We start from the raw sequence: 25681 nt of genomic DNA, 5'->3' as shown, positions 1-25681 counted from the left end.
ATAGATCGAAGACATTCCATGAATTTCAATGAGGATAAACACAAAGAAAATCACACCAGGGCATATCATAATCAAACTGCTGAAAATCATTGTGAAGCAAAACAAAACAGAACCCCTTAAATTCAGGCCCAGTAAAATCTTAGCCTGTGGTAAGGATCAAATCGATGGTATAGCTATCATAGCCATTGTTGAAAACTCTGAATGAACTAAGAGGTCAGTCTTTTCAACTGGGCAGACTGACTCAGGGGAAAGAAACTTGGAGTGCTCTTCCATCTAAGCCTGAGAGACCCAACTTACCTGCGATCAACTACCCCAAAATTTAGTGTCTTGACAGAAGTGGGGGCCACTGGGGACAGGAGAGGAAAGAAAGTCAGCAAATGTAAAATGTATATCTAAAATAAAAACTATGAATGTGGGTATTGGTATATGGAGTTGTGTGGACTAAAGTGGATAAGAAGGTTGCTACGTCTTTGAGTTGTACTGCCAAAAGCATCACAGTCCTGGACTTAACAGCCTCGTGACTGTTCAAGTTTTCATTCGGGCTTGCAGAACTCTACAGCCAGGACGCAGGCTGGGAAAACTGTGCAGCCCCCAAGGAGGGCACATTCTCCAGTACTCATTGCAGATGTGGCCAAGGAGGATAACGGGGTAGAGGATGGAATGTACTTCTCAGAAGAGCAGATGTTATTGCCCCAAGCATCACGCTTCACACAACGACATTTAAAAGTTGGAAGACAAAAGGAGAGCCTTTCATTAATCTCCCTCTTTTCTTTAATCATAGAGAGAAACCTTTCACAGAACATGCATAGGCCAGGGTTGGATCTAGTGTCCGCATTCTAGTTGCTGCACGGGAGGCTAGTAAAGCAGGTGTCTGATATTTTCAGCCTCAATTATGGGAGGTGGATTCTGCAGCAGGAGAGAATAGGGGATGACTGTTGGATAGGCAATTCATAGCATTTGCCCCAGGAGTGCCAGGAGTGAGAAATGAGGTCAGAATATTGGGATCCTGGGGGCAACCAACATTCCTGGAGCCCCATATTTGGGGTCAAGGAAAGAGAGTCTTAGTATTTTCTGAGCAACAAGTTGACCCAAAACTTAGTAGCTTAAAACAACAAACATTTATTTTCTCACAATTTCCAAGGAACCTGAGAACAGCTTATCTGAGTGGTTCTGGCTTAGGGTCTCTCAAGAGGTTGCAATCAAGCCATTGGCTGAGGCTGTGTTATCTAAAGCCTTGATTTGGGCTGGAGGATCCACTTCCAAGAAGGCTTACTCATGCAGCTATTGGTTGAAGTCCTCAATTCCTTGCTGGCTATCAGCTGAGTTCCTTACCCAATGGACTCCTCCTCGGACAGCCTGAGAGTCCTCAATATATGGCAGCTGACATAGTAAGTTATCCAAGAAGGAGAATGAGAGGAAGACCAACATGGAAGCCACACCGTCTTTGATAACTCTGATCTCGGAAGTTACATACTGTCACTTTGGCTATATTCTGTTGGCCACACTATCCAACCCTGGTTTAGTGTGGGAAGTAATTATGCACTGTAAACTCCAGGAGATGGGAATCTTCGGGGGCCATCTTGGAGACTGGCCACCACAGAGCCATTGAAGGAGACAGATAAGAAGACAGCAAGAGAGATGAGATGGTATCCCAGAGACCAAGGGAGAGCATTCCAGAAGTGTTTAATAGTTTTCAATACAATACTGAAAGCCAGTAGCTAAGGGTTGAGAAATGTCCATTGGATTTGGCAGTCAGGGTCAGTAAGAACGTTAAGAGCAATTAAGAGCTCAGTTGACCAGTTTACCATGGACTGAGGTTTCAGTGGGTGGGGAACAATTGGACAACAGTAGGTGAGGACTACTTTTTCAAAAGAGTTGAATGAGAAAGAGAGAAGGGAGATTTGGACAGAAGCTAGAGAAGGACATGGAAGATTTAGTGTTTTTTTGGATATGGAGGCCTGCATAGATTTTTAGGTAGAGGAGAAGCAGTCATTGGACTGGGAGAGGTGACGATCCAGGAGGGGGAGGATGACGGATGGTACAGCCTCTCGGAGGAGGCAGGAGAAGAGGAGGTCAGAGACACAGGTGGGATGCTTGGCTTTGAACAGAGAGACACTTCATCCTCTGAGGCTGCAGTGAGGGAGGCAGGATGAGTCTGGCTAGTGCAAGACCTGAGGAAGCCTGGGAACTGAGAACTCATACCTGATGGCCTCAATTGTCTTGGAAAGAGTGGGAGGCAAGGTCGCAGTAAACAGAGAATGAACAATGATGTCAGTTACCATGGTGATTGCTTACAGATGAAGAAAGGCTTGGAAACAGTCTGTTCTCATAGGCAGGGCAAGCCCTTCCCTTGTAATCCAATTTCACTTTCTGTCTCTCAGCAAACTCATTTTTCATAGTTGGTGATGCCTTCGGACAGCACCTGTCTGAGTTACCACCAGGTATGGATTAGTGGGATTGAAACATATGCGAGTGGGAGATACCAGAACTCAGTGGGTATGAAAAATTATGGCATCTCAGCGGGGCAGGAACCTCCAAGGTGTCACTGAATATTCTATCCTACGGTCTATCTTACCACCAATGGTTGTCCATCCCCTGCTTCATCATCCCACTCACAGGAAACTCTAGGGAGAGTCTTCCCATTTTCAGACCAAACTTTAGGTCCTTTCCTTCAGCATGGCCAAAGTCTGACTCTCTGTGTACCTTAGGTCCTACAGGAAGTCCCAGATCAAGTCCTTCTCCCACCTGACAGCCTTCAGAGATGTTTCTCCTCTAGAATAAATCTTCCCTGTTTCTTCACCCGCCTCATAGGGCAAGGTTTTCTGACCTCTCCTTATAGCTGCCTTCTCCTCCAGATTTCCTTCAAGAAAAAAAAAATTGGTACTCAAGATTCAGCTGTGACCTTGCTCTGTGACTTGCTTCTGAGTGCCCAAAGTGCTTAGAAGAGTGCCAGGCAATTCACAGCTACCCAGTGCTTGTGGGTAATTGATGGAAACTTCAGTTCTTCCTCTCTTAGGATGGTTCAGTCAGATCGGTGGTCTCACAGATTTTTTCACCATCATCAAGCATGAGCGAATCCTGCATTTTGGCCTGTAGAAAGAGGTTCCAGATTCTCATTTTGGATCTGTGACTATTGGCATTATCTTTACAGGTCGCTTAAACCTCTCTGAATTTCAGGGGTGCCTTAATCCGCGTTTTGAAATGTTAACTCACAGTGTGTTTCTCTGGTATCTCCCCCTTCTATACTTTACTCCTTACCTCTCACCCCCACCCACATAGAGTCGTGTGTTATTGTCTCAGGGGAGGGCTGTGGCCTCAGGAGGCAGAGGAAGGAGTTTTCTGGTTTTGAGTTGAAAACACTTGGGCCATAAGGCAGCAGAAAGGGCTCACACAAGCAAAATTCAGAAGACTTGAGTGAGAGCAATGATTCCACCTCTCAGATTTGCAGAAACTTCCCACATACTAAGATGGCCCCAGAGAACAGGAATGACCCAAGAGTGGCACAGGACTAGATGAGACGGAGACCAGCAAGGGTCTTGCGAGGGGACAAAGGCCATCTCCACGGTACCTTGCAGGGACTGATGAGCAAGGACATCACAAACGATGCTGAAGACCAGAGGCCTGGACACCATTTAAGCTTCTAGGAAACCGAAAAGAAGAGGACTCCAAATTGGCTGAGATTACACTGCTACTGCTGTGGCAGAAGAAGGCCTTGAAATAGAAATGGAGTAGCATAGAATGGGGACTGTGCTGTCTCTGTCACACCTGGAACGAAGGGCTGGAATTCATACTTACTGCCTAATGTCCTTCTCATCGCTCCACCCTCCGCCCCCCGCCACACACACACCCCTTAGCAAAGGAGCAAGTCATCCACTGTAAGAGGTTCCAGTGTTTTTCTCTCTCCTAAATAAAGCACAGAGAGTGAATGTTATTCCAAACTCCAGAGCAGAGCTACCAAGCTTCCGGTAACTATTTGGTGTCTATGCTTCCAGACAGAGCTCCTATATCTGCTCTACCCCTCTTACCTACCTCTCTCCTTTAAAAAATGGAAAAGAAAAAAAAAAAACCCTTTGTTTTATTTATTTACTTTTTAATGAAGGTACCAGGGATTGAACCCAGGACCTCATGTATGCTAAGCATGCACTCTACCACTGAGCCATACCCTCCCCTCCACCTCTCTCCTTCCTGGGCCATATCTTTGTTTAGTCCATCTTCCCATCCCTCACCAGCCTCACCTCTTTTAGAAACCAACTCTTTCCTCTGTTCTTCTCAAATTCTTTGTGCTCAAAAATCAAACCCTTACAATGTGGAAATGGTAACAGCCAACAGCCCATGATCTAATGTGGCCAATTAGTGACAGATAAAGTTTGTAGCTACAATATGGGCCAGTGGGTTCTCAGGCAGTAGGCTGGTTTAGAAACTACCATGATGCCACCAGACACATAATTCTTGGCTTTGCTTTGAGCTTGTCAGATTGGCTCAAAGAAAGGAGAGTCCTGGCCAAAAAAGCAAGAACTTAATTAACAGTGAAGGCTGTAATGTGAGCACGAAGGCCCAGTTCCTACAGTTAACCCCTTGAATGTGGTGTTTTTATAACCCCTGTTGAGCTTTAGATGAGGAGACACAGCCTAAGGAAGATGGCGAGAAAGATGAACACGTGGCTTGGTGTCATTCTGAGTCTCTGCTCCACTCTTCCTTTGGCCCGGAAAGCCTCCTGGCTCCCTCCGGAGGCCAAGTTCCCAACCCTTGAAGGGTAAGCGCCAAGGTGGGCCCAGTGAGTCCTGCCATGCCTGCCTCCCCCTACACCCCTCCTCCCCCACATTCTCAAAGCACAGAGCTCCAACTCCGGCTCTCATTTGCCCTTATCTCTTTCAGCCTATATAATATCTTGCCTTTTCACATCCTATCTCCCCCAGCTCTGAGTTCTTTGAGGAGCAAGGGTTGCATCTAATTCCCATTTGTGCTTACTTAGGGCCCAGCTGAACCTAGGCCTGGCAGGAGAAGGTACTGGGTGACATCTACTGAGCTGGACGTCAATCCAAGCTACCCAGTGGGACAGCTGACACATGGTCCTATGAGTTATGGGTCTGCGAGAAGAACGTCTCAATTGGGTTAAACTTAGCTGCCTGGGACGGGAGTGTGGGTGCAGAACAAATAGTATGTGGAATGAAAAATACATAGCTGAGCTCTTAAGATTATTTAGCCATCTGAGGAAGCGTCCGAGTGGGAATGTGCAGCAAAGCTGTGCCCGTTCTCCTGGGAAACATTCCCAGCAGCCAGGCTTCATTCCCTGGGGGAGTGACCCGCAGGCCCCCTGGTGAGTGCACGTCTAAGGGCGGACCTTGCCAGCCTTTCTCTTCTTGCCCTGGAGCACCTTTTCATCCGATATTTCATGATAATAATCACAGTAATGATGGCCTGACACTCTGACTTTGACCCACTACAGACAAATGTTTTTTTCATTTTAACAGGCTCCATGTTTGGACACCCTCAAGCAGAAGCATTTGGCAGGGAAATGGTTTCCTCATTGAAAGCCCAGGTTCTGCACAAGACGAATCAGGTGCTTTCAGCCCAAGGTGAGTGGGGATGGGGGTAAGTCAAACACTTGTTCTACCACTTGGGACACTTGAGGTACCAGTGACAGAAAATCCAACTCATTAGGCTTGAACCAAAAAAAGAATTGTTGGAACATATCCCTGAAAAACCCGAGATAGCTCTGCCTTCCGCTGCAGCGTGTTCCCGGTTACAAATTGTCACTAGGAAGCAGTCTTGGTCCATTTCTCAGTCTGATTCTTCTCTGGTTGTCTTCATAATCAGGTTCCAACTTGCGGTAAGATGGCCACGAGCAGCTCCAGGTTACATTCTCCCAGATTCAAACTCAGCAGAAAAGAGGAGCTTTTTGTCCCCAGTTGTGGGAAACAACTCCTGGGCCTGGCTGTCACTGGCCCAAATTGGGTCGTGTGTCTATCCCTGAACCAATCAGTGAAGCCAAGAGAGTAGAATTGCACTGATTGGCTAACCTTTGGTCACATGGTCCCACTGGGTCAACCTAGGTTGCCTGGTCCTAGTCAAATCACATGGACAGAGAGTGGGAAGGACAAATTGTCCCTCGAGGAAATCTGGGGTGCTGCTTCCATGTGGAGGGTGAAGAGATCATAAGGTGTAATAAAAACTTGTACCACCGCACAACTAAAAAGAGAACCACGTTACCAGCAGCCCATAATCCATGCTACCTGGAGGGGACGGTCAGAGTCCCAGGAACATCCACATCTCTACATAAGTCGTGAGGAATCACAAAACTTTTTGTGCTAATTGAAACATTTAAGTGTTTTTCACTGATAAAGAGGTTGTGGGACCCACAGCACATGAACCATGTGGACATTTGTTGGTTGCCTCCCAGGACCCAGGTTGCTCCTCCCAGTAGCCCTGTTTTCTCTTTGGGGATGGAGTGAGTGAAGGTGGGCCCTACCCTCACTCCACACCAGGGGTGAGGCCAGTGGGCACATTCCCTCCTCCCACCCACCGGGATTGGTCCAGGGTGAGCATCTGACCTGAGCCAGTCCAGTTAGAATGAATCCAGGGCTTTTGCTGGTAATGCTAGGATAAGATGCTCTTTCTCTTTGAAAGGATATGAGTGAGAAAGCCTGTAGCACTGGGAGCTGTGGGCAGTCATCTTGGGACCACGAGGGAAGTGAGGTGTCATAGCAGAAGAAGCATGTGTGGGAGAGGGAGGGAGAGAGAGGGGAAAGGAAAGGAAAAGAAAGAGAGATAAGGGAAGGAAGGGAAAAAGAAGCTGAGTCCTTAGTGACACTGAAACTCTGTACCAAACATCACCTGAAGCCAAACCTGCCTATGGATGTTTCACTTACGTGAGTCAGTATCTTCACTTTATTGTTCCAGCCACTTTAAATCAGACTTTCTATTATTTGCAACCGAGAACATCCTAAACATTTTTGAGCTGCTTCCAAGTGTGGGCAGCCTGTAGAAGTAGCTGTATACAGGCATGTCTACCCCAAACGTCACTACAGATAAAAGGAGGAGGGTGGCTCCCCTCAGTGCCTCACAGGAGCAGCAGGTGTGAGACAGGCAGCCTTTCCTTTAGAGATCCAGTGCTCCTGGGTATCTGGGTGATGCTTCACATGCAGAGCTCTTCTAAGGTTCTGTGTCCTAGAAAGAAGGCTGGAATTTCTCAGCTGGGCAGCTGTGTGCCTGCACCTCCAGGCACCCTGTGGATGGAGCTCTGAATTCCGAGAAGGGCAGAGAGGAAGGGAAGAACTTAGATGCAACCACTGAAATGCCTGATTATTAAATTTCTCTGTCTTGGTGGCCAAGTAGGTGATGGCAAAGGCTCAAATGTGTGCTGAGTTGACAGTTCAGAGAGGGACTGGGGTCTTTTCATCAAGAATCTGTCCCCTACAGGGTCAGCTTTTAACCTTGGTGTAGTGCATGCTGGGACGCACCACCCAGATGTCCTCCAGGACAAGGGCACTGGTTCCCCAGCCATTGGGCTGTTGCTGCTGATGGCTCACATTTGGCTAAAGGGAACAGCCTCACCCAAGATCATGCTCCCTCCCTAGGGGTTGCTTGTATCCCATGACTGGAGGGAGAGTAGAGATACAGAGACCAGTACCCCCTCAATTCAGGGCAACTTTGCAGGTCCTCCCAGCTCCCAGCTCTGCATGGGGTTGACAGAGACCTCTTCCTATTGCAGTGCAGTTAAACTTCTGCCTCTGCCCTGTCCCACTGCCCTCGCTTCCTGGTATACCCCCACACGCAAATCTCTTTCTCAAAGTCTGTCTCCTTGGGATCCTACCCAACAGATGACACTTGGTGAGGTAGGCGGTTGTCTAGTGGTATGATATTAGAGGCCTGACCCCAATTACTACATTTCCTGGGTGTCTGGTGATAGTGCTGGAAAGGAAATGGAGTTGGAAAGCACAGACAACTGGTTTGGGTTTTACTTAAACACAGAAAATTTTTCTTGTTGGAGAAGCAATATATATTCATTGTAGGAAAATTTAGGGTAGTCAAATTAATTAATTGATACCCGTAAATCCTTCCATGAGAAGCAATGATGGTTTCTTGTGACTTGAGTTTGAAAATGTGTTTTGAGTCCTTTCTGCGTACTAGGCAGTTCACGACCCCAACAGCCCCACGCGATAGGCCTCAGCACTCCTTTCTGCAGAGCAGACAGGGGAGACTCAGAGCTGTGTAGCGACTAGGGTTACACAAAGGGCAAAAGAGCCAGCAGATTAAGCCTGTGGCTTCTGACTCCAGATTCATAACTTTCCTCACTACATCCCAGACTAATGAATTGATGTCAGAGTTTCTGGAGCGTGTGCTTTGATGGGGCAGAGTGGCTGGTATGGAAGAAAGTTCCTAGGCCAGGAATCCAAAGCCTTCGTTCTAGTCGGCTCTGCCATTTACTTCCTGGGTGACCTTGAACAAGTGTTTTTACCTGGCGAGTCCTCTGTGTTTGTTACCAGCCGGCAAACTCTAGATAATGGGCTGGCGGGTGCAGTGATGCTGGCTGACTGCAGGGGGCACCACGGAGAAGGAAAAAAAACTAACAGGAGGGGTGGGACCTCCCCTCTCAAAGACCACATTCCTGCTGTTGGCCTCCCAGGGGCACTAAGGGGCTGCTCCCCAGGCCTTGGGAGCCTCCAATAAAACCAGAACCACGGCAGGGTGGAGCCTGGAGCTGGAACCTCCCGCGTCTGTGTAAAAAGCTTCATTTATCTTTCTCAGTTCTCTTTGGCCAAGGGAGACGACAGGAGAATGTTTTACTTTCTTCCCTTTTTTTTAAGGAAAATTTTCCATAGTACAAATGGCATGTGTTTATTTTTAGAAATCCAGCCACAGGGATCTATAACTTCTGAGGGAGGGAGGCAGCTCCGGGGCCAGTGCTGGCCCTCCTATATTAGAGGCGGGTCTGGGTTTCTTTAGCCAGTGGGTTCCTCCCTCCTAGGCCTCTCTCCTTTTAGTGGAGCAGGAGTTTTGCTCATGGAGAGAAGGAGAATTCCAAACAAAGTAGTGAAATCTGGGGTTTATGATAACGTTGTAACAAGTATGGGCGACATTCACTGAGCACTTACTGTGTGCCCAACACTGGGCTGGGCACTTTACAAAGTAACGCTCCCTATAACCCTGGGAAGTGGGAATTATTGTCTACACTTTACAAGGGAGAAAACTGAGTCTCAGAGGAGTAATTACAAGCCCAAAGTGGTGAAGTAAGAATCACATACAGGTTTGTGTGACCCCAACACTACACAGACAGTCTTTTGCTGGAATCAGAAACAGAGCTGTGTGCTCACAACTGCAGGCAAGAGCCCTCTTTAGGGGAAAAGGAACTGAACCCTAAGAAAGAGGTAGGCGTGTCCCAATAACCCTGATCTCCTCCATCAGGGCTCCTCCCCCATTGGGGGTGGCAGCACCAGGCAGCTCCCTAAAGCAAGTGGCTTCTTCCATGGGACTCACAGAAGTTCACTTCCTCCTCCATCGGCCCCAGGCCCTCCTTCTGAAAAATGCTTTCTTGGGTAGAAGGGGGTGAAAAGAGAGGCATCTGGGGAAGGGACGGGCTCAGAAGCACTGCTTGGGGTGGAGGTTACACCCTGAGCACATTTCCCAGTGCGGCACAATGAACTGGAGGGTGGGACCTGGCTTCCCACCCCGCCTTGCTCATGGTGTGACTTTGGGTGAGTCACGTAACCTCCTGTACCTGAGTTTACTCCTTTGTTAAATGGAGAATAGAAATACCTATGGTTGTGATGATTTCATCATGTGAGATGATGTATATAAAGCACTTAGAACAGTCCCTGGCTCATAGTCAATGCTTAACAAAAATTACCTGCTATTATGCTCCAGAAATAACTCATTTTCACCACATAGATCATGATGGATAATCACAGATATAAACAAGGCATAAATGGTCAGATACAAGATGCAGTGTTTTTTTATGTTTTCTCCCACCTCAAGTTCATCTTGTCTGAAACCCTGGAGGCACCTGGAATTCTCAAGATGACCTGTTGAGGTTGGGAGCCCTGGGTCCTTCTGTTCCAGAAGGTTCTAGTACATTTCTGAAGTTCTATGAGGTACCATCTGGGACCCTCCTCTCCAGGGTCAGCTAGGTTTTATTTAGTTAAGAAAAAGGACAGCATCTGACATTCTGAAAGAATCTTTTTTTCCCTCCCACTCTTTTTTATAATCCTTTGTTGAGTCTTTTGGGCCTGTATTTCTAAGATATATACCCAGATTCAGTTGGCAAAGCCTTAGCATCTTCACCATCATCATCACTACTGATCCACAAGATTACTTCCATCATCACCAGTATCATTCCCATCAATGTCACCGTTTAACCTGAACTGTCATCACCACCACCTCCATTTTTGGCATCACGATTGCATCACCATAACCATCTCCATCACCGATGTTGTCTTTGCCACTTTTATTTTCCTTTCGTCATCATTAGGCTCCCTCTCACATGATCATCTTTACACTTCTATGGTCACCTTCTGCTCAGGGTCAATCAGAACCCTTTGGTAGCAAGTAACAGAAACCCAAGTTGACTAACTTAACCGGATAGGGTAAGACCTTCCTAGGAATGACTGTTCCCCAGGGACTCAAACCCTAAAAGGATGCTCCATCTCTTGTCTCTGCTTCTCTCTGCTGTTCACTTAATTTTCTTCTACAGACAGACCTCTGTCCATGTGAGCCAGGGATTTACATCCTGGCTGCACAGTGACCCAAAAGCAAAAGAGTTTTCATCTCTGAGGCTCAGATTGTAAAATCCCAGGGAAGGTCCCTGACTGGTTCAGCTTGGTTTTACCTTTTGGGTCAATCAAATGGGTAGAAATGTGTGTTTAGCCCAGATTATCATGTGCCAAGAACAGACATGGAAACTGGGAGAAACTTGGTGAGCAGGTGGATAACCTATATTGTGTCTGCATCCACCTTCCCATTGACCACCAGCTCCACCACCACCATCAGTACTGTCACCTTCACCAGCACTACCGTCCCTACTACAACCGCCACAACCTCCACCACCATCACCACCATTACTCCCACCACCACTACCACTACTATTGCTACCATTATCACTCTTCTCTTGAGAATTATAATGTGCCAAGCCCTGAACCTCACATTTGGAACCTCAACAAATTTGAATCTCATGACACCTCCAGCCCTTCAGGAATTTTCCATTTCTGGAAAACAAGAAAGTTGACATGTTCAAAGAGATGGACTCCTAATCCTTGGCCATGGGATGGAGGAAAGAGGGAAGCTGTAGGGACAGAGTCCAGCACTTCTGCAGCACTAGCCCTAATCCATGGGCAGGCCCAGCAAAACAGCAGCCTGTACCTCCCCCAAAGAGGGGGGCATTTCTTCAAATGCGCAAAGCTCCTGCACCAGCCCACTGCCTGCAGCCTGCAGGGGCCCTCAGCACATCTGCCCCCCTCCCCTGGGGGGATGGGGCTTGCTTTTGGATCTGTGCCTCCTGCTCCTACTCCATCTCCAAGCAAACATCTGTTTCCAGATGTTGTCCCAGAGCTGTATAAAGCCAAAGGAAGACTCAAGTTAATATATCTGCAGCAGACCCGACTGTCAGCGGTGAGCTAATGTCAGGAGTGGATCGCTCAAGGAAAGCAAGAGCCCTCATTTCCTGATGGGGGGTGGGGCGCATAGGAAAGACAAACAGGGCATCCCCCCACCCCAACTTTAGAAATGACCTTAGCAAAGCAACAGGAGGAAAAGGAGAAAGAAAGAGAAGGCCTTTTTAATGAGGTTTACAGGAATAAATGTTCCAAGCGGTTCTGCTTTCACAGCTACTGCTGGCGAAGGAACAAGAGGGAGCAAAGCTCTGTGGGAAGGGCACAGCCTCCTCTGGATTTACTGGCCATTGGCTGCAGTCCAGACACTGGGCCAGGCTTGAACCTGGGGACTGAGCTGTGCCTGGTAGGGAAGCAATCTGGCCCAGATCTGGCTCGGCCACTAGTATGCTGTATGACCTTGAACCACACTCTGACCTCTCTGTGCTCAGTTTCTGCAGATGTCATATACCAGTGGAGCCTTGGGGGACTTCTGGAGGCTCTTCTGGGCAAGGGGTAGGGATACTCCCCACTTCAAACCAGGAGAACTGCTCCTAAGATGAGACTCAGACCGAGCTCCATGGTCAACACAAAGAGTTCCACAGCAGTGGGGGTGGGCAGAGAGCTGGGGACAGGAGTGCACACAGAGACACAACAGCATAACTTGCAGTTCCCAGATGCTGGTAAACAGGGATCTGCTCCAGTAAACTAACTGTGCTCTTCACTACCCGTCTGTCATCAACCAAAAACATCTGTCTCTTAACCCACAGTGGCCTGCCTTTCTGACAGCTCTTCCCCACTGTCAGGGAGAGTGCAAGTCCTGGGCTTCTTCTCTGAGCACATGCTTGGGGCGCCCTTCCACCACCCCCGTGCTGAGGCCCAGATTCCAAGCCCTGTTTCCATGGGCTGACAGCTTGGAGGGGCTGCGTCTCACTCTCACTCCTCAACTGATTGTTCTTCCTCCAAAAAGCTGCAAATAGGGCCCTAATGGATGCATTTGCTTGAGTCTTCTGATGTCTGGCTGTAGCGTGACCATCACCATCAACTCTCTTGGATTTTGTATTTTATTAAAAGTCCTGCACACATGATCTCATTTGAGTCTCTCGGCGCTCCTCCGAGTAGGAATTAATATTCTCTTGCCCCAGGCAGGAGGCTGAGATCCAGAGAGGTGAGGACACTTACTGAAAGTCACACAGTTTGCAGATGGAGAGGTCAGGGCTCAGAGTTTCTGGATTTCAAAGATGGTGCTTTGTTTCAGCTCAGCCTGAGTCAGCAAAATGGTTTCACCCCAAGCACTAATCTCCAAAGATTGATAATATCTTCCTACTTTGAGAAGCCTAAGCAGAGGGGTATGTGTGTGTGTGTGTGTGTGTGTGTGTGTGTGTGTGTTTATGTGTGTGTGTGTGTGTGTGTATTAGGAGTAGTGTTCTGTAGTTGATTAGTGATGTCTGCCAATGATGTGGGAATGGGAGTGTTGGCATGATCAGAACATGCCACCTGAGAAGACAGGAAAGGAAGGGAAAGATGGTTGGGACTGTCGGGGATCAGGTGGTCACATGATGCATCCCTGGTAAGGATGTACCACAAAAGTTTGGGACTTCTGCTCTATTATTCCAGTCCTCTCCTCTCTCTGGATCCTGCTATGCTCAGGGGCTCTGCTCAGTACTCACCTCTTCCAGGAAGCCCTCCTGCAACTTCACCCAACTCCAAGTCTCCTCTGCCTTTCTATTCTTCTCCAAGTCCCAAGTCACTACTCATCTCCTGTTTGTTGGGCCCTCAGCCCATGCTGCCTGGCACTGCTGTTCTCTTTCCTGCACATGCAGTTTCCTACAAAGGCCCCATGGAACTGCACCCTCTGTGAGCACCTGACTCTGGGTTTTGTTCCCATCAGGAGCTCAATAATAGGTGTGGACTAACTGATGGGTCAATGACCTACACCATCCCCCCTCTCAGATGCAGGAACATGGTCTTGGGAGGAGGTTTGAACTCTTGTTTGGTCTCTGTTGTATGTCCCCAGTCTCTGCAGCTGTCATCATGGTCATAAGGGGCTTGTGTTGAGGACAGACACAGCACTCAAGACATACCATCACATCCAATCCTCAAAATGACCCTAGGAGATAGGAATTGTTCATTCCATAGTTCAGATTTTAAAAGCAGGTGCAGAGAGTCTACACAGTTTGTCCAAGATCACACAGCTAGTAAACAGTGGAGCCAGTACCTAAAGCCACTCAGAACAGCCTCCAAGTAGCAGAAAATAGGACCCAGAGCTGTCCATGCCTGACCCTGAAATGAGGCCACATAGGAGATTTCTCCTGAATTATTCTTGAACCACCTGAGACCACAGGGATGTGGGCCATCTGGAGCCTCCAGCTGTTCCTGCAAGAGGTCATCAGGAGAAAGCTGGTCTGGGAAAGGCCTGGGCAGTAGGATGGACATGGCCTTTGCTAACCACAGTATTCCCCAAATCCTACTTAGGCTAAGTGATCCTGCGGACGGGTCCGCTAGTGCACCCTCTCAGGCATTCTTCTCAGGCTGGAGTAGACATCTGTGGATTACACCTGGAACCAGGTTCATGGGTAGTTCCCTCCCACAGGAATCTGGGGTTGGCCCTGTGACTTGTTCTGGCCAATGGGACATTAGCAAGTGTCACACAAGCAGAAGCATCATAAGCACTTGGCAATGGGGCTTGGCCTCTTGGAATCTCCCTTTGAAAGCCAGCCACCATGCTATAAAGATGCTCAGGATAGACTGTGGGATGATGAGAGGCCACCTAGAATGGGGGACGAGAGGCCACCTTGAATGTTGCATCCCCAGCCATGCTCCCAGTGGAGCTTCCACAGTGCAGCCTGCTGTGTGACCTCAGCCATGCTACTTGGAAGAAAAGAACCACTCCACTGAGCCCTGTCAGCTCAGAATTGTGAGAAGTAATAAATCACTCCATTTAAGGAACTAAGATTTAGAGCCATATGCTGTGCTGCTATAGATGCCTAGAATACTGTCCCTGGTCACTGCCACTACCAGTCCTAAATGTGGTGGCAGTCCTGACCAATCAGAAGCATGCATGTGTTCTGATATACACATCTCGGCCAAAGCAGATTGTACACATACAGGTCAGTAAACACCCATTGTGGGCACAAGTACGGGTGCACACCCACATCCATGCACACACTAGGGGTGGCTTGGAGATAGCCCACTTGTTCTGCAGGGCAGTCCGGATCACCCACAGCATCCACCCTCCCCTGCCTGTACCTGCTTTGGTACCTGTACCAGAGCACGAGAGCAGATAAAGGCAGTTACACACAGTGAGACCCTAGGTTGAGGCAGCTTGTGTGTGTGGAGGGGGGTCACATCCACATACACGTGCACACAATTGCTCATTGCCTAAAGCCGTTAAGTATCCAACCCCTTCCAATCCCTTCAGCCTGCTGAACAGGGTCCCCCAGCATTTTCATCAGCGTAGCCTACGCACTTGGCTCTGCTCTCTACTTCATGAGGGAGTTTGTTTTGGCCCCAGTTAACAAGGCTCCCAGGGCCTCCTGGGCAGGCTGGCCCTCCCCCGCACATCTGCAGCCCCTGCCCCTCGACCCTCCGTCCCCAGCTCTACAGAGTCACAGCCAGTGAGCTGATTGGCGTGGCTGTGTGGGAAGGAAGTCAGGACTCAGGAAAAGGCATTTCCAAATGTCTGATCTGCGGCTCCAAGCAGGAGCCTCGGGCTGGCCCCCAAACCCCCAAACCACTCTCCCCAGAGACAATGCTTGCTACTGTCCTCTAACCTGGGGCAAACTAATTTAATCCCAGAGCCTGCGCAAGAGCAAGATTGAGAGCTTGAGCCCGAGAGCATGCCTGCCTTGCTCATCTGGGTTCTCCTCCGAGCCTGGCCTCAGCTCAGACTCTGGAATCCCCATCTGGTGCAAGTCAGTAGCTCCTAACACCCAGTACAGGGGCAGAGCCCCTTCAATGTCTCCCCTTTGCCCTCAGGACAAAATCCAAACCCTTTATCCTGCTCAGCCCCTGCCCACCTCTTCAGCAGAATCCTCCATCCTCTCTCTTTGCACTCTATGTTTCAGCCACGGTTTAACCACTCAGTTTCCCTGAAGCAGCACGCTTTCTCCCCTCCAGGCTTTTGCACAGGCAGGTCCCTCTTTTTGGGGCGCCCTCCCTATACCCCTTTATCTGACTAACTCTGCATATCCTTCAGGTCTCATCCCCGAGCCTAGTAGGAGCTCCTCTTCTGTGCTCCCCAAACACGCTCTCTGCCCTGCACTCAGCACTCCTCCCAGTTGGCCTCCACCACCTGTCTGCCTTGTTCACCACTGTGTCCCCCACACCAGCACAGGGCCTGGCACTGGAACGTGCTCCATAAATATTTGCTGAATGGATGAATTTTCGAGTTAGGAAGGTGCTTATACATCCCAGTTCCCCCTTCCCCTTCCTTGCCCATCAGTCTCTAAATCTTACGTGAGAGGAGTGGGTGCACAGGTTAATACAACTGAGAGAGAGCCAGAACTAGAATCCACCCATCCGTCCATTCATTCACTCACTCATCCATTCTAATCACCATTTCTTGGGCATCTACACTGTGCTGAATGCTGAGCACACAGAGATGGATACAGTTACCCTGCTCTCTAGAAACTCACAGCCTAGGGGAGAGAACAGACTCGGGTCATGGTTAGGGCATGGTTTAGGCTATGCAAGGCAGACCAGAATACAGTGGCCTAAATGAGGTAATGTGAGAGTCTAGACTTGCCTGGAGCTCAACTCCACAAAGTCACCAGGGACGCAGGCCCCTCCTTATCTTGTTGCTCAAGAGTCAGAAGCAGAGCTGAGAAGCAGGACTCTGAGGCCAGTGATCATAAGGCCTCGGAGGTAAAAAGGAACAGGGAGTCTGCAGTGCATGGGGGAGATTCCAGTAGGTCCCCAGGCCAGGTCTCCATGGGTGAGGTTTCCTGACTGTGGCTGCTATGTGGGAGGGTTGGACCTGTTTAGAAGCCTGCATGGGGCAGGCAGTGGGAGCAGATAAATCCAAAAGGAAGAGCAGATCTGAAAGAAACTAAGAGGGTAGAATCTATTGAACTTGATCTCAGCTCGATGGAGAAGGCAAAGGTGAGGGAGAAGGTGCACATCCAGCCTGAGCCTCAGGGTGATGCCAATGCCACACACCAAGGGAATGAAAGCCAGGCAGCCAGGGGGAGCTGAGTGTGAGGTGAGGCGATGGGCAGGAGCTTCAAATACAGGTGCCAGGGAGCAGCCGGATACATGGTGAGAAGTGCCAGGAGACATGGGCTGTGGGTTTGCCTGGGAAGGTCATTATCAGAGACAGAAACAGACTCAGGAGGAACAAGTTCCCCCACTGTCCCAGTGACCTCCTACCTTGGACGTACATCCCAATTTCTCTGGAAGCTTCTATAAACAGGATGGGAACTTGGGCTTCCCTGTCCCCCTACTTCCACCACAAAGAGATTCTGACTCAGTAAGAAGGAGTGAGGCCCTCTCTGTGACTCTGTGTTCTTTTAATTGCAAGAGAAGTAACCCAACTCAGACTGGCTTGAGCAAGTATGAGTCCTGTACTGGAGGAGAACAGGCAGGCATGAGCTTCAGCACAGTTTGATCCAAGAGTTTAAATAATGTCTTCAGGACTCAGTCTCTCTCCACCTCTGCTTGCCTCTTGCGTTGGTTTCATTCTTAAGCAGGATCCTTAAGAACAGGGGCAAGATGCTCCCAGCAGCAGCTGATACTCTTTGAGAAAACCCTTTGCAAGGAAATCACTGTCCCTTCCCAGTCATCTCAGTCTGATTCACATTAGCCTGAACTAAGCCACAAGCCTATCTCGGGCCCAATCACTGTAGCCAGGGAAGACGCAGATGCTAATTGGTTAGATTAGTTCACCTACCTTAGAGTCAGGTATGGGGTCAACCCCATCAGACCCATAGGACTGGACTTGGAGCCACCGGCAGGATTTCAAGGTACAGAGAACAGATAAGTGAAGGATGGACTTCCTGGCAGAGGGTCCAGCATGAGCAAACGTGTGGAAGCAGAAAAACACAGAAAATACTTTAGGAATAGAACAGCTTGTGCGCATAGGGACATTTTTTTTCTTAGCTTTCCTTTCTGGCACCAAGAATGTGTTTTTATCTAGGAGTGTAATCATGACCACAGATTAAAGTCAAACTCTTTGGGTTAGCACTGAAAGTCTATCTTCTTGCTACAAACAAGAAATCTTATTTCCTAGAGATGTTAATTAACTCCAACATTGACCGAACATTGATCTAACACTGACAAAGTTTCAGTAACCCTGAAAAGTAACCCTGGGTTTCTCTGATCTCAGGGTCCCCCCCGGCTCCCTGGGGTTCAGACATGTCATTTCTGTTGCAGAGGTCAGGCCACTACTGCTGCACCCTCCCGCTTCAGCTCCCAATCACAGAGTATTCTCCAGCCCCAAACCTTTTGGCTTTCACTGCCTTAGCATTCCTGAAGACCCCCAAAGTCTTGAAAGGGAAAAGATCAGCTAGTGGAACAAGGAAGGAATGTAACTACCCTCCTAGTTCAATTCCTCTATTCCCACTACCCTTACAGGGGTGTGGTGGGTGGGGGCGGGGAGGGGGAGTCAAGTCAAAGTCCCTGGATGCCCTGGCATGTAACTCTCAGTGCAGAAATTCTTTGGCGCCCCCTGGTGGCCTTCAACACCACTGTGTTCTCTCGGGGATTACTCTACAGTTCAATTGAGACATCCATCATAGCGTAAGGCAACAGGCGCACTTACCCAATGTCCCACATCAAGGAAATGCTAGAGCTGGAACTGACCAAGAGCTCCTGGCCGCCAGTCCTTTCCACAGGATCACTTTCTATCCCTGTAGTCCTCCATAGTGACTAACTGACGGGGCAGGTGATGTTATAACATTTATTATTTAGGATCTAAGTACTACATTACTCTATTAAATACGCCACACTTTTAGATGTACCGTGATACTGTGTTATATATTAAGCCTGATCAGGTCAGTATATAAAATCTGAAGTTGACAACCCTGTTATTATAAAATGGAATCACAGAAACTCTCCTGTTGCCACCACCACTGTTTCACATTTCAAAGGCCAGGCTTTTATCACCCCCCCCAACCCCCGCTGTTCCTGGGAAGTAGACTTTCTCCATAAACTCAGTCCCACCACCTCATTCTCAGGAATGTCAAGAGGTGCAGGGAGATAAAGTCTCGTGGGATACAAATGTTACTTAAAGTGGGAGAGATGATAAGAAAAGAGAGGGAACTACAAAATGCTCTTCAGGCAGCTTTCTCTACCAAAGCCTAGGAAATGACATCAGGAGGGAGCAGAATTAGTCTTAAGGCGTACGAGTGTGTCAGAGAATTGCTCACCTTTAGCAGCTGCCATGGTTGAGGCAGGCTGGTCTGACAGCGGAGGGCTGGAGTGGGTCTCAGATTGATGGCAAGCAAGGAGAGGGGTCAGGACTGGCAAGCGGCAGGACTCACTGGCCTCTCGGATACCCTGGAATAAACCTTCTGCTCAGTTTTTAATGACAGGTATGCCTATACCTTATGTCTTGATCCTGAAACAGAAAAGGGCATCAGTTCTGCTGTCCCCCTGGAGGGCTGACTTTTCAACCCCAAGTAAAGATGTGGTTGGTGGAATGAGCCCCACCAAAGGCACTGGGGCAGCTGCAGGACTCAGGGGGTACAGAGCCCAAGTGGCACTGCTTTGGGGAGGAAGAGAAGGGATGAGACATGACAGGGGATGCGCCATGGCAGCCAAAGGGACTCAGATGATCCTGCTCAGGAGGTGGAGATCCAACTGGATGCCGGACAGTAACTCAGCCAGGCTCCTTGGAGGTTCCCAAAGGCTGGCTCTGCCAACTTGTCAGAAAGCAGAGTGGTGACTGGGCCCATGAGGAAGGCTAAGAGGGCCCTCCATGTGAATTTGGAGAAAGGGAGAGAAGTGAAGCCCCCAGCTCCAGCTCCACTCCACACCCCCTTCCTGCCTATAAATAACCCCAAGTGTCACTTCAAAGGGGACAGGGAGAGCGGGAGAGGGTCTCCTAGGCCCGAGGGTTGGGGGCAGTGGGCCCTGCACACCACGCCCCCCATCCCGGGCCAGTTTGCATAAATAAACAAATCCAAGCCATCGGCCCCGCAGGAGGTGGAGAAGGAGAGGGGAGGAGGAGAAGGGAGGGGGGCGGGAGAGATTAGTTTGGGAAGTAGCACGGATTGCTCATCCGATCCGTGCAGCCGCAGCTAGTGTGTCAAGTTACAGAGGCGCCGGAATCGGCCCCAGCGCTCCTCGGCGGCCGCCACGACCCACCTCTACCCATGGGGCCCTCCATGTACGCCCCGTCGCCCCAGGACTGAAACTAGCTCGCCCGGGAGACGGGAGACACCAAGAAGGACAGACAGCGCAGAACCAACTCCGGGACTCTGCAGATACTTGAAGGGAGAGACGGGGCGGAAAGGAGTGCCGGCCAGAATCCTCTGACTTCCCTGAACCTGGAACGTTCTTCGAAGTAACTGTTTTTCTCACCTGGGTGTACCCCGGTTATTTCTGGTTGTGATTTTTCGGCTTTGCCCCTCCAGCTGCTATTTTTTCCATCCTTATTCCTGGGAGCAAAGGAAAGGGACATTTTCCAGCGACACAAGCCCTTTCCCCCGGCTCCGCAGCTTGGATCACGCCTTTGAGCAGCGGCTCTCGCCTTTATTTATTCTATTTATTTATTTATTGGTTCTCAAGACGCGAAGGGATGGTAGCGGAGCGCGGCCGCAAAGCGACAGCCGCCGGTGCCCGCGGACCTGGGGAGCTGGGCGCGCCCGGGACAGTGGCGCTGGCGGTGGCGCCGGCGGAGCGCTGCGCGCGGCTGCCGAGCCCGGGGTCGTGCGGGCTTCTGGCGCTAGCCCTCTGCTCGCTGGCGCTTAGCCTGCTCGCCCACTTTCGGACCGCCGAGCTGCAGGCCCGGGTGCTGCGCCTGGAAACGGAGCGTGGGGAGCAGCAAATGGAGACGGCTATTTTGGGACGAGTCAACCAACTGCTGGATGAGGTCTGTGCTCTTTGTTGCTGCTTTTATGCCTCCCCGCGGCGCCCCCTCGCGCAACCTCCAAACTTTGGACCAGCCAGTGCCCGTGGGCTCTTGCTCTCCCCGCCGCACTGTGCGCCGCGGCCTCGCACCAGTTGTCTGCGGGAGGAGTCGGGGCTGGGACAGACGCTGCCCTGCCAGGGACCATGAGGACCCAGGCGGCCTCGCGGGATCCCTCGGCTCCCGCCTCCAGCAGGCGCCCCCCGCGTTCCGCGCGGAGGGCGCCCTGGGCGCAGGGCAGGTGGAGGAAGGCGAGGCGCGGAGGCGCGCAAAAGCGGCCAACCTTCGCTTCTCTCTCCTGGCACCCCGCCAGGGTGGTGTGAGAGCAGCCCGGCGCCCACACGGCGGGACTTGAGCCCGGCGGCCCTGGCCAAGGCTTGCTGGGCCCCCACGGCCCTCCCTGTCCATCCCTTGAGGATCAGTGTTGCCTGACTTTTATTGCCATGTTCTGTTGGGAAGAGAGTGAGGGAGTGAGTCACCCAAGGGGCTGCGGTGGACAGGGGGGCAGTCCTTGCAGGGGTAGGGTCCTGGTCCCTACGCACTGCCCCAGACGTCTAGGGCTCAGGTGTTGGTCGTTCTGGTTCTGCTGTCCTTGGGCATGAATAAGTCCTTACCTTTTTGTTCCTAAGCTGGGTTTCTTGTCCCTGGTTCCCTGGAATGGTCCCCAATATTTTGTGTCTGTGCGTTCTTCTGGGAGAAGGATGCTGAGCTTTCTCCCATTCCCCAGATGTCCTTTAGCCCAAATGTATTAAAAGCCACTAGTATCTCTTAGCCATGGCAATCTTGGGAGTACATGAAAATATCCACTGTCCATAGGAAGTAGGGACATACAGTCTCATTAGTGTCACCAGGGTAAAGCCTGGGCAGGGAGACCATGAGGCCTGGTGACTTCTGAGAATCTGGACAGTCCAGGGGATCCAAGGCCTAGATGAGGGGGTGGACCCACAGGTAAAGGCCACAGCCATCTCATGCTGGCCGTGGAAGATTTCCGAGGGAAAGAACTCCTACTTAGTAGGAGGTGGTACGAAACAGTGAAGAGCAGGAGGTGGAGCCCAGCAGGCTGGCTTGTATCCCCACTCTGCTGCTTAGAAGCTGTGCAACCTGGGGCAAATGCCCTAACCCCTCGGAGCTCACAGAATGATGGTAATGATGGCAAACATTTGATCCCAGCTCTAACTGTAGTGGGTGCTGTGGCCATCTGGGCATGATGCACCAATTCCCCACAGCCAGGCTCCCTTTAGGCGTCTCTACCAGGCAAAGGCTGTTACTTGCCAAAGTAGCTCTCCAGGGTGATCACAGAGAGGGAGGTCATAGGGCCAGATGGAGCATAGAGGGTGGTCATAGGGCAAGTTTACTGATGCCAGTGGTGCACCCTTGACAGCTGCCCGCAGCTCATTCCCATGCCCTACTGGGCCCCAGGAAAGCCAGAAGGCTCTGTCAGGCCACCCACAGTCCCCTGGGACTCAGGGGGAAGCCTATGGGCTCAGCAGTGCCAGCAGGCGGCCTTTGCTGGCTGGCTGAGAGTGCACCTGGGACTGGTTGGGTGGTGGGCAGGGTGTCAGGACAGTGAGCACTGCCCCAGGTATCTCCCAGGCCTGGGCTGCTGAGGGACAACATCCGACCCCGGTCACTTTACTCAGCTCCTCTCTCCATCCTCTGCTCTTCCTGGCCCCTCCTGCTGGCTGGGGCACACCCCAGCCCTTTCCCAGATCCTGGCTTCCTCTGCTTAAGACTCAGCCAGACCAAGTCTCATGCTCTCAGGCTCTTGGGGCTGACAGTGTTATCTGTCATGCTCATTCCTCCTCTCCAAACTCCTACTGACTTCTAGAGCCCCATGTTATAGATGGGGAAACTAGGGCCCAGAGAGGGGCAGTAGGTTACCCAGAGTCACACAGTGAGATCCAGGACTAGAACCTAAGCTTCCGGACTTCGCTTCCTGTGCTCTCCCCACTCTGCCCTGCCACCTTCCGTTGTCCTTTCTCATCCATCCATTCATTCAGCAAATGAACTTGAGAGCCAGCTTGGGGTCAGGCATTGTGGGGGACACACTTCTGCCCTCCTGACTTAGAGGCAAATAGGATACAAAGAAGAAAATGGGCAGTGACTGTGTCGTGTGAAAAACGCTGCAATAATGGAAGCAAGTGGAGGAGGTCTGGGGAATGGATTATCATGCAGCTACCTGGTGGCCGTGGCTTCCTGGGAAAGTGATTTTCAAGTGAAGACTTAAAGGGTGAACAGGAATTTTCCAGGCAAAAGGGGATGCATATGGGGCAAAGGGAACAGCTTCTGGAAGCTGGAAGCTGGAAGCCAGAGGAAGGGGTTGGCCTTGGGGAACTGAATGGTGGAAGATAATACTGGAAAGAGACAGGTAACCTATGTTGAGACAGTTCGATCTTTGAAAGTGCAATGGGGAGCCGTGGAAGCGTCTTGAGGAAGAGAGTCCTTAGAATGAGAGGAAGAGCAGGGTAGAGCAGGGAGGCCAAACAAGGGGCCCGAGGGGACTGTGACCTGGTCCAGGGCTAGTGGGGACAAAGAGGAATGACTGGAAATGGCAGCCACAGTGGTGGGACCTGAGGTCAGTAGCAGAGGCCCTGGGACCAGAGGGAGAGAGCTGTCCTGCGGGTAGAGGGGGTTGGTGGCCTCGTCTGTATGGAGATGACCCCAGGAGGCCTCCGCTGGATGGGGCCTGCAGTCCAGTAGCTCTCAAAGGGACACTCTAAGTGCTGCACTGTCCAGTATGGTAACCACTTCTCACATATAACTCGGTGCATTTAAATCAATTACAATTAAATAAAATCTAAAATGTAGCTCTGCGGTCACACTAGCCACCTTTCAAATAAGTACCCAATAGATATCTGTAGCCAGTGGCTTACAGATAGGACAGCACAGACATAGAACACACACATCACGGCCGAAGGTTCTACGGGACGCCGCTGCACTGGGAGCAGGCAGCTTCGGGCCAGCATAGGTGTCTAGGAGCAACTGGAGGCCTTTCCCCGACCCTTTCCCTTCCTAGGTATGCTCTCCCAGGTCAGAGCAAAGGGCAAAGATGAGGAAGGGGTGAGGGAGACAAGTGAGAACTGGGACCAGTGGAAACCCCCTGGGTGAGAAGGAAAGGCATGGCGGAGGGGGGCAGAGATGGTTTGTAACAGACTGGGTCTGTGAAATGGATGTGTAGAGGGTTTCTGCCCACAGGGGACACACAGGTGCCCCGTGAGCATAGGGGCCCAAGCCGTGATTCCAGCTGGGCTTTGCCAGCCCCGTGGCCTTACCTCAGATTCCTCCTCTGTAAAGCCCAGGCTCTGCCTCCCTCTTGGGGTTGCTGTGGAGCTCTCAGGAGATAGCAGATGGAACAATGCACTTAAAGGTGCCACCACCACAGGCCACCAGAGTGCTTCTGGAGAGCTCCCGGGTCCCTGGGGCAGGCAGTCTGTCCTGAAACAGGTGAGCCTGGGCCACTCCCTGCCGGATGGCAGAAGGGCATTGGGCAAGGCAGTCCCCGTGAGGCGTGCAGCCTGCACGGTGGCCTGGAAGCAGGAGTCCAGGGGCACATGCACACCACCCATCCCAGTGGGGAAAGCAGCGAGCTGGGGCAGAGACAGGAGGAAGAAGGAGCTAGAAGGGAAGGAGAGGAGCCTGGAATGAGGTGAGCCAGGGGGAGATGTGAGCAGAAGGCCCAGGGGTGAGGGGCCAAGCCCCTGGGAGGGCAGGTCAGGGCCAGGAGAGGAGCATGGGGGCGGGAGCCAGCTCAGGGGAGCTGGGAGTGTGGCTTCCAGACCTCAGCCCCAACTCTCCCCCTATCAGCGCCTCTCTCCTGTTCAGGACCCTTAATGAGCACTCCAGCTGCCTGTTACTTGGTTTGCTTGCTATAAAAAAAGAAACTGGAATGTCCCAAATGGTGGAAATCAGATGTCACCTAGGGCTGGGCAGATGATATGTGGTGACAGAAAAGAGAGTGGAATTTAAACTCACCAAATCCATTCTGGAGGCCAAGGAAGAGCAAGGGGTGTCAGCAGCCACCTTCAGGGTGAGTGTTAGGGGATAGCTTATCCCCAGCAATGAGAGTAACAGCAACTCCACCAGGAGTGGCTCATGTTTATGGGGTACGTACAGCAGCTGGTGCTACACGGAGTATCCCTTTCAATTGTCACAACTTCCCTAAGAGATTGATACTCTTGTTACCCCATTTTACAGATGAGAAGACTGATGTCAGTGTACCTCCATTCCACTACCTGTGATCCAATCCTTTGAGTGTTGAGGGCGTTTTCCACTCCCAGGAGTCCCCTGGGATAGGAAGTGGTTGAACTTCCAAGCTAAATTGTTGAAGAATCTCAGGCAGACTTCCTTATCCCTAAAAATAATAATAATTATTGTAGTATGACTGTTTCACATGTATAGGGTGTGTGCAGAAGCCCCTTATTGGAACCTTTCCAGGAACATTTGGAGGAAAGATCAAAGCAGTGACTGAGAGGCTGGGGCTCTGGATGGGGTCCTCTAGGATTGAAATGCTGGGATGAGGACAGGAGCAGGCTCTTAAAAGGAACATATGTGTGTGGCAGGAGTGTGGGCCTGTGTAGAGTGTCCTGTGTACATCACAGCTGCCTGGACCCCAGTTAATGGACAGACCTTAGATCCAGGTGCCCTCAGATGTGGCCAGCACTCCACTGAGTCAGTCCTAAAACTACCCTTCTTTTCATGCCCTGAGGAAATGACTAGTCTTAGGGGGAGTTGATAGAGGGAAGATCCTCAGAGCCCTCAAGTCCAGTCCTCTCACTCTACTGATGAGAAAACAGGTCTGAACCTCATCGGACGAGATAAGGTAGAGCTGTACCACGTCCACAACTTTTATTAATGGCTAATTTATTGAGCATTTTACATCTATTAATACATTTAATTGTGACAATCATCCTATGAGGTGGTTATGTTTTTACTATTCCCATCTTACAGAAGAGAACACAGAGGCCCAGAGAAGTTACATAACTTTCTCAAGGTCCCACAGCTGTTACGTAGCACAGCCAGGCCTTGAACC

At 50.6% G+C, this 25681-nt stretch overlaps 1 protein-coding gene across 13 annotated transcripts in view; it reads left to right on the top strand.

Moving 5' to 3' along the window:
- The window catches only part of FAM241B (family with sequence similarity 241 member B), a 167242-nt gene that overhangs the window by 124905 nt on the left and 16656 nt on the right, over positions 1-25681 (top strand). For 11 of the 13 annotated variants that reach the window (XM_072971389.1, XM_072971384.1, XM_072971380.1 and 8 more), the window contains one exon: positions 5472-5576. In XM_072971389.1, the coding sequence (XP_072827490.1) occupies positions 5472-5576 (105 nt within the window). Of the gene's footprint in view, positions 1-5471; positions 5577-5817; positions 5910-25681 lie in introns of those variants that run through there. The other 2 variants (XM_072971391.1, XR_012077381.1) reach the window with 2 other exon arrangements.

Source organism: Vicugna pacos, chromosome 11 (genome assembly GCF_048564905.1).
Source record: "Vicugna pacos chromosome 11, VicPac4, whole genome shotgun sequence".
Taxonomy (NCBI): Eukaryota; Metazoa; Chordata; class Mammalia; order Artiodactyla; family Camelidae; genus Vicugna; species Vicugna pacos.
This window is presented reverse-complemented; position numbering and strand designations above follow the sequence as displayed.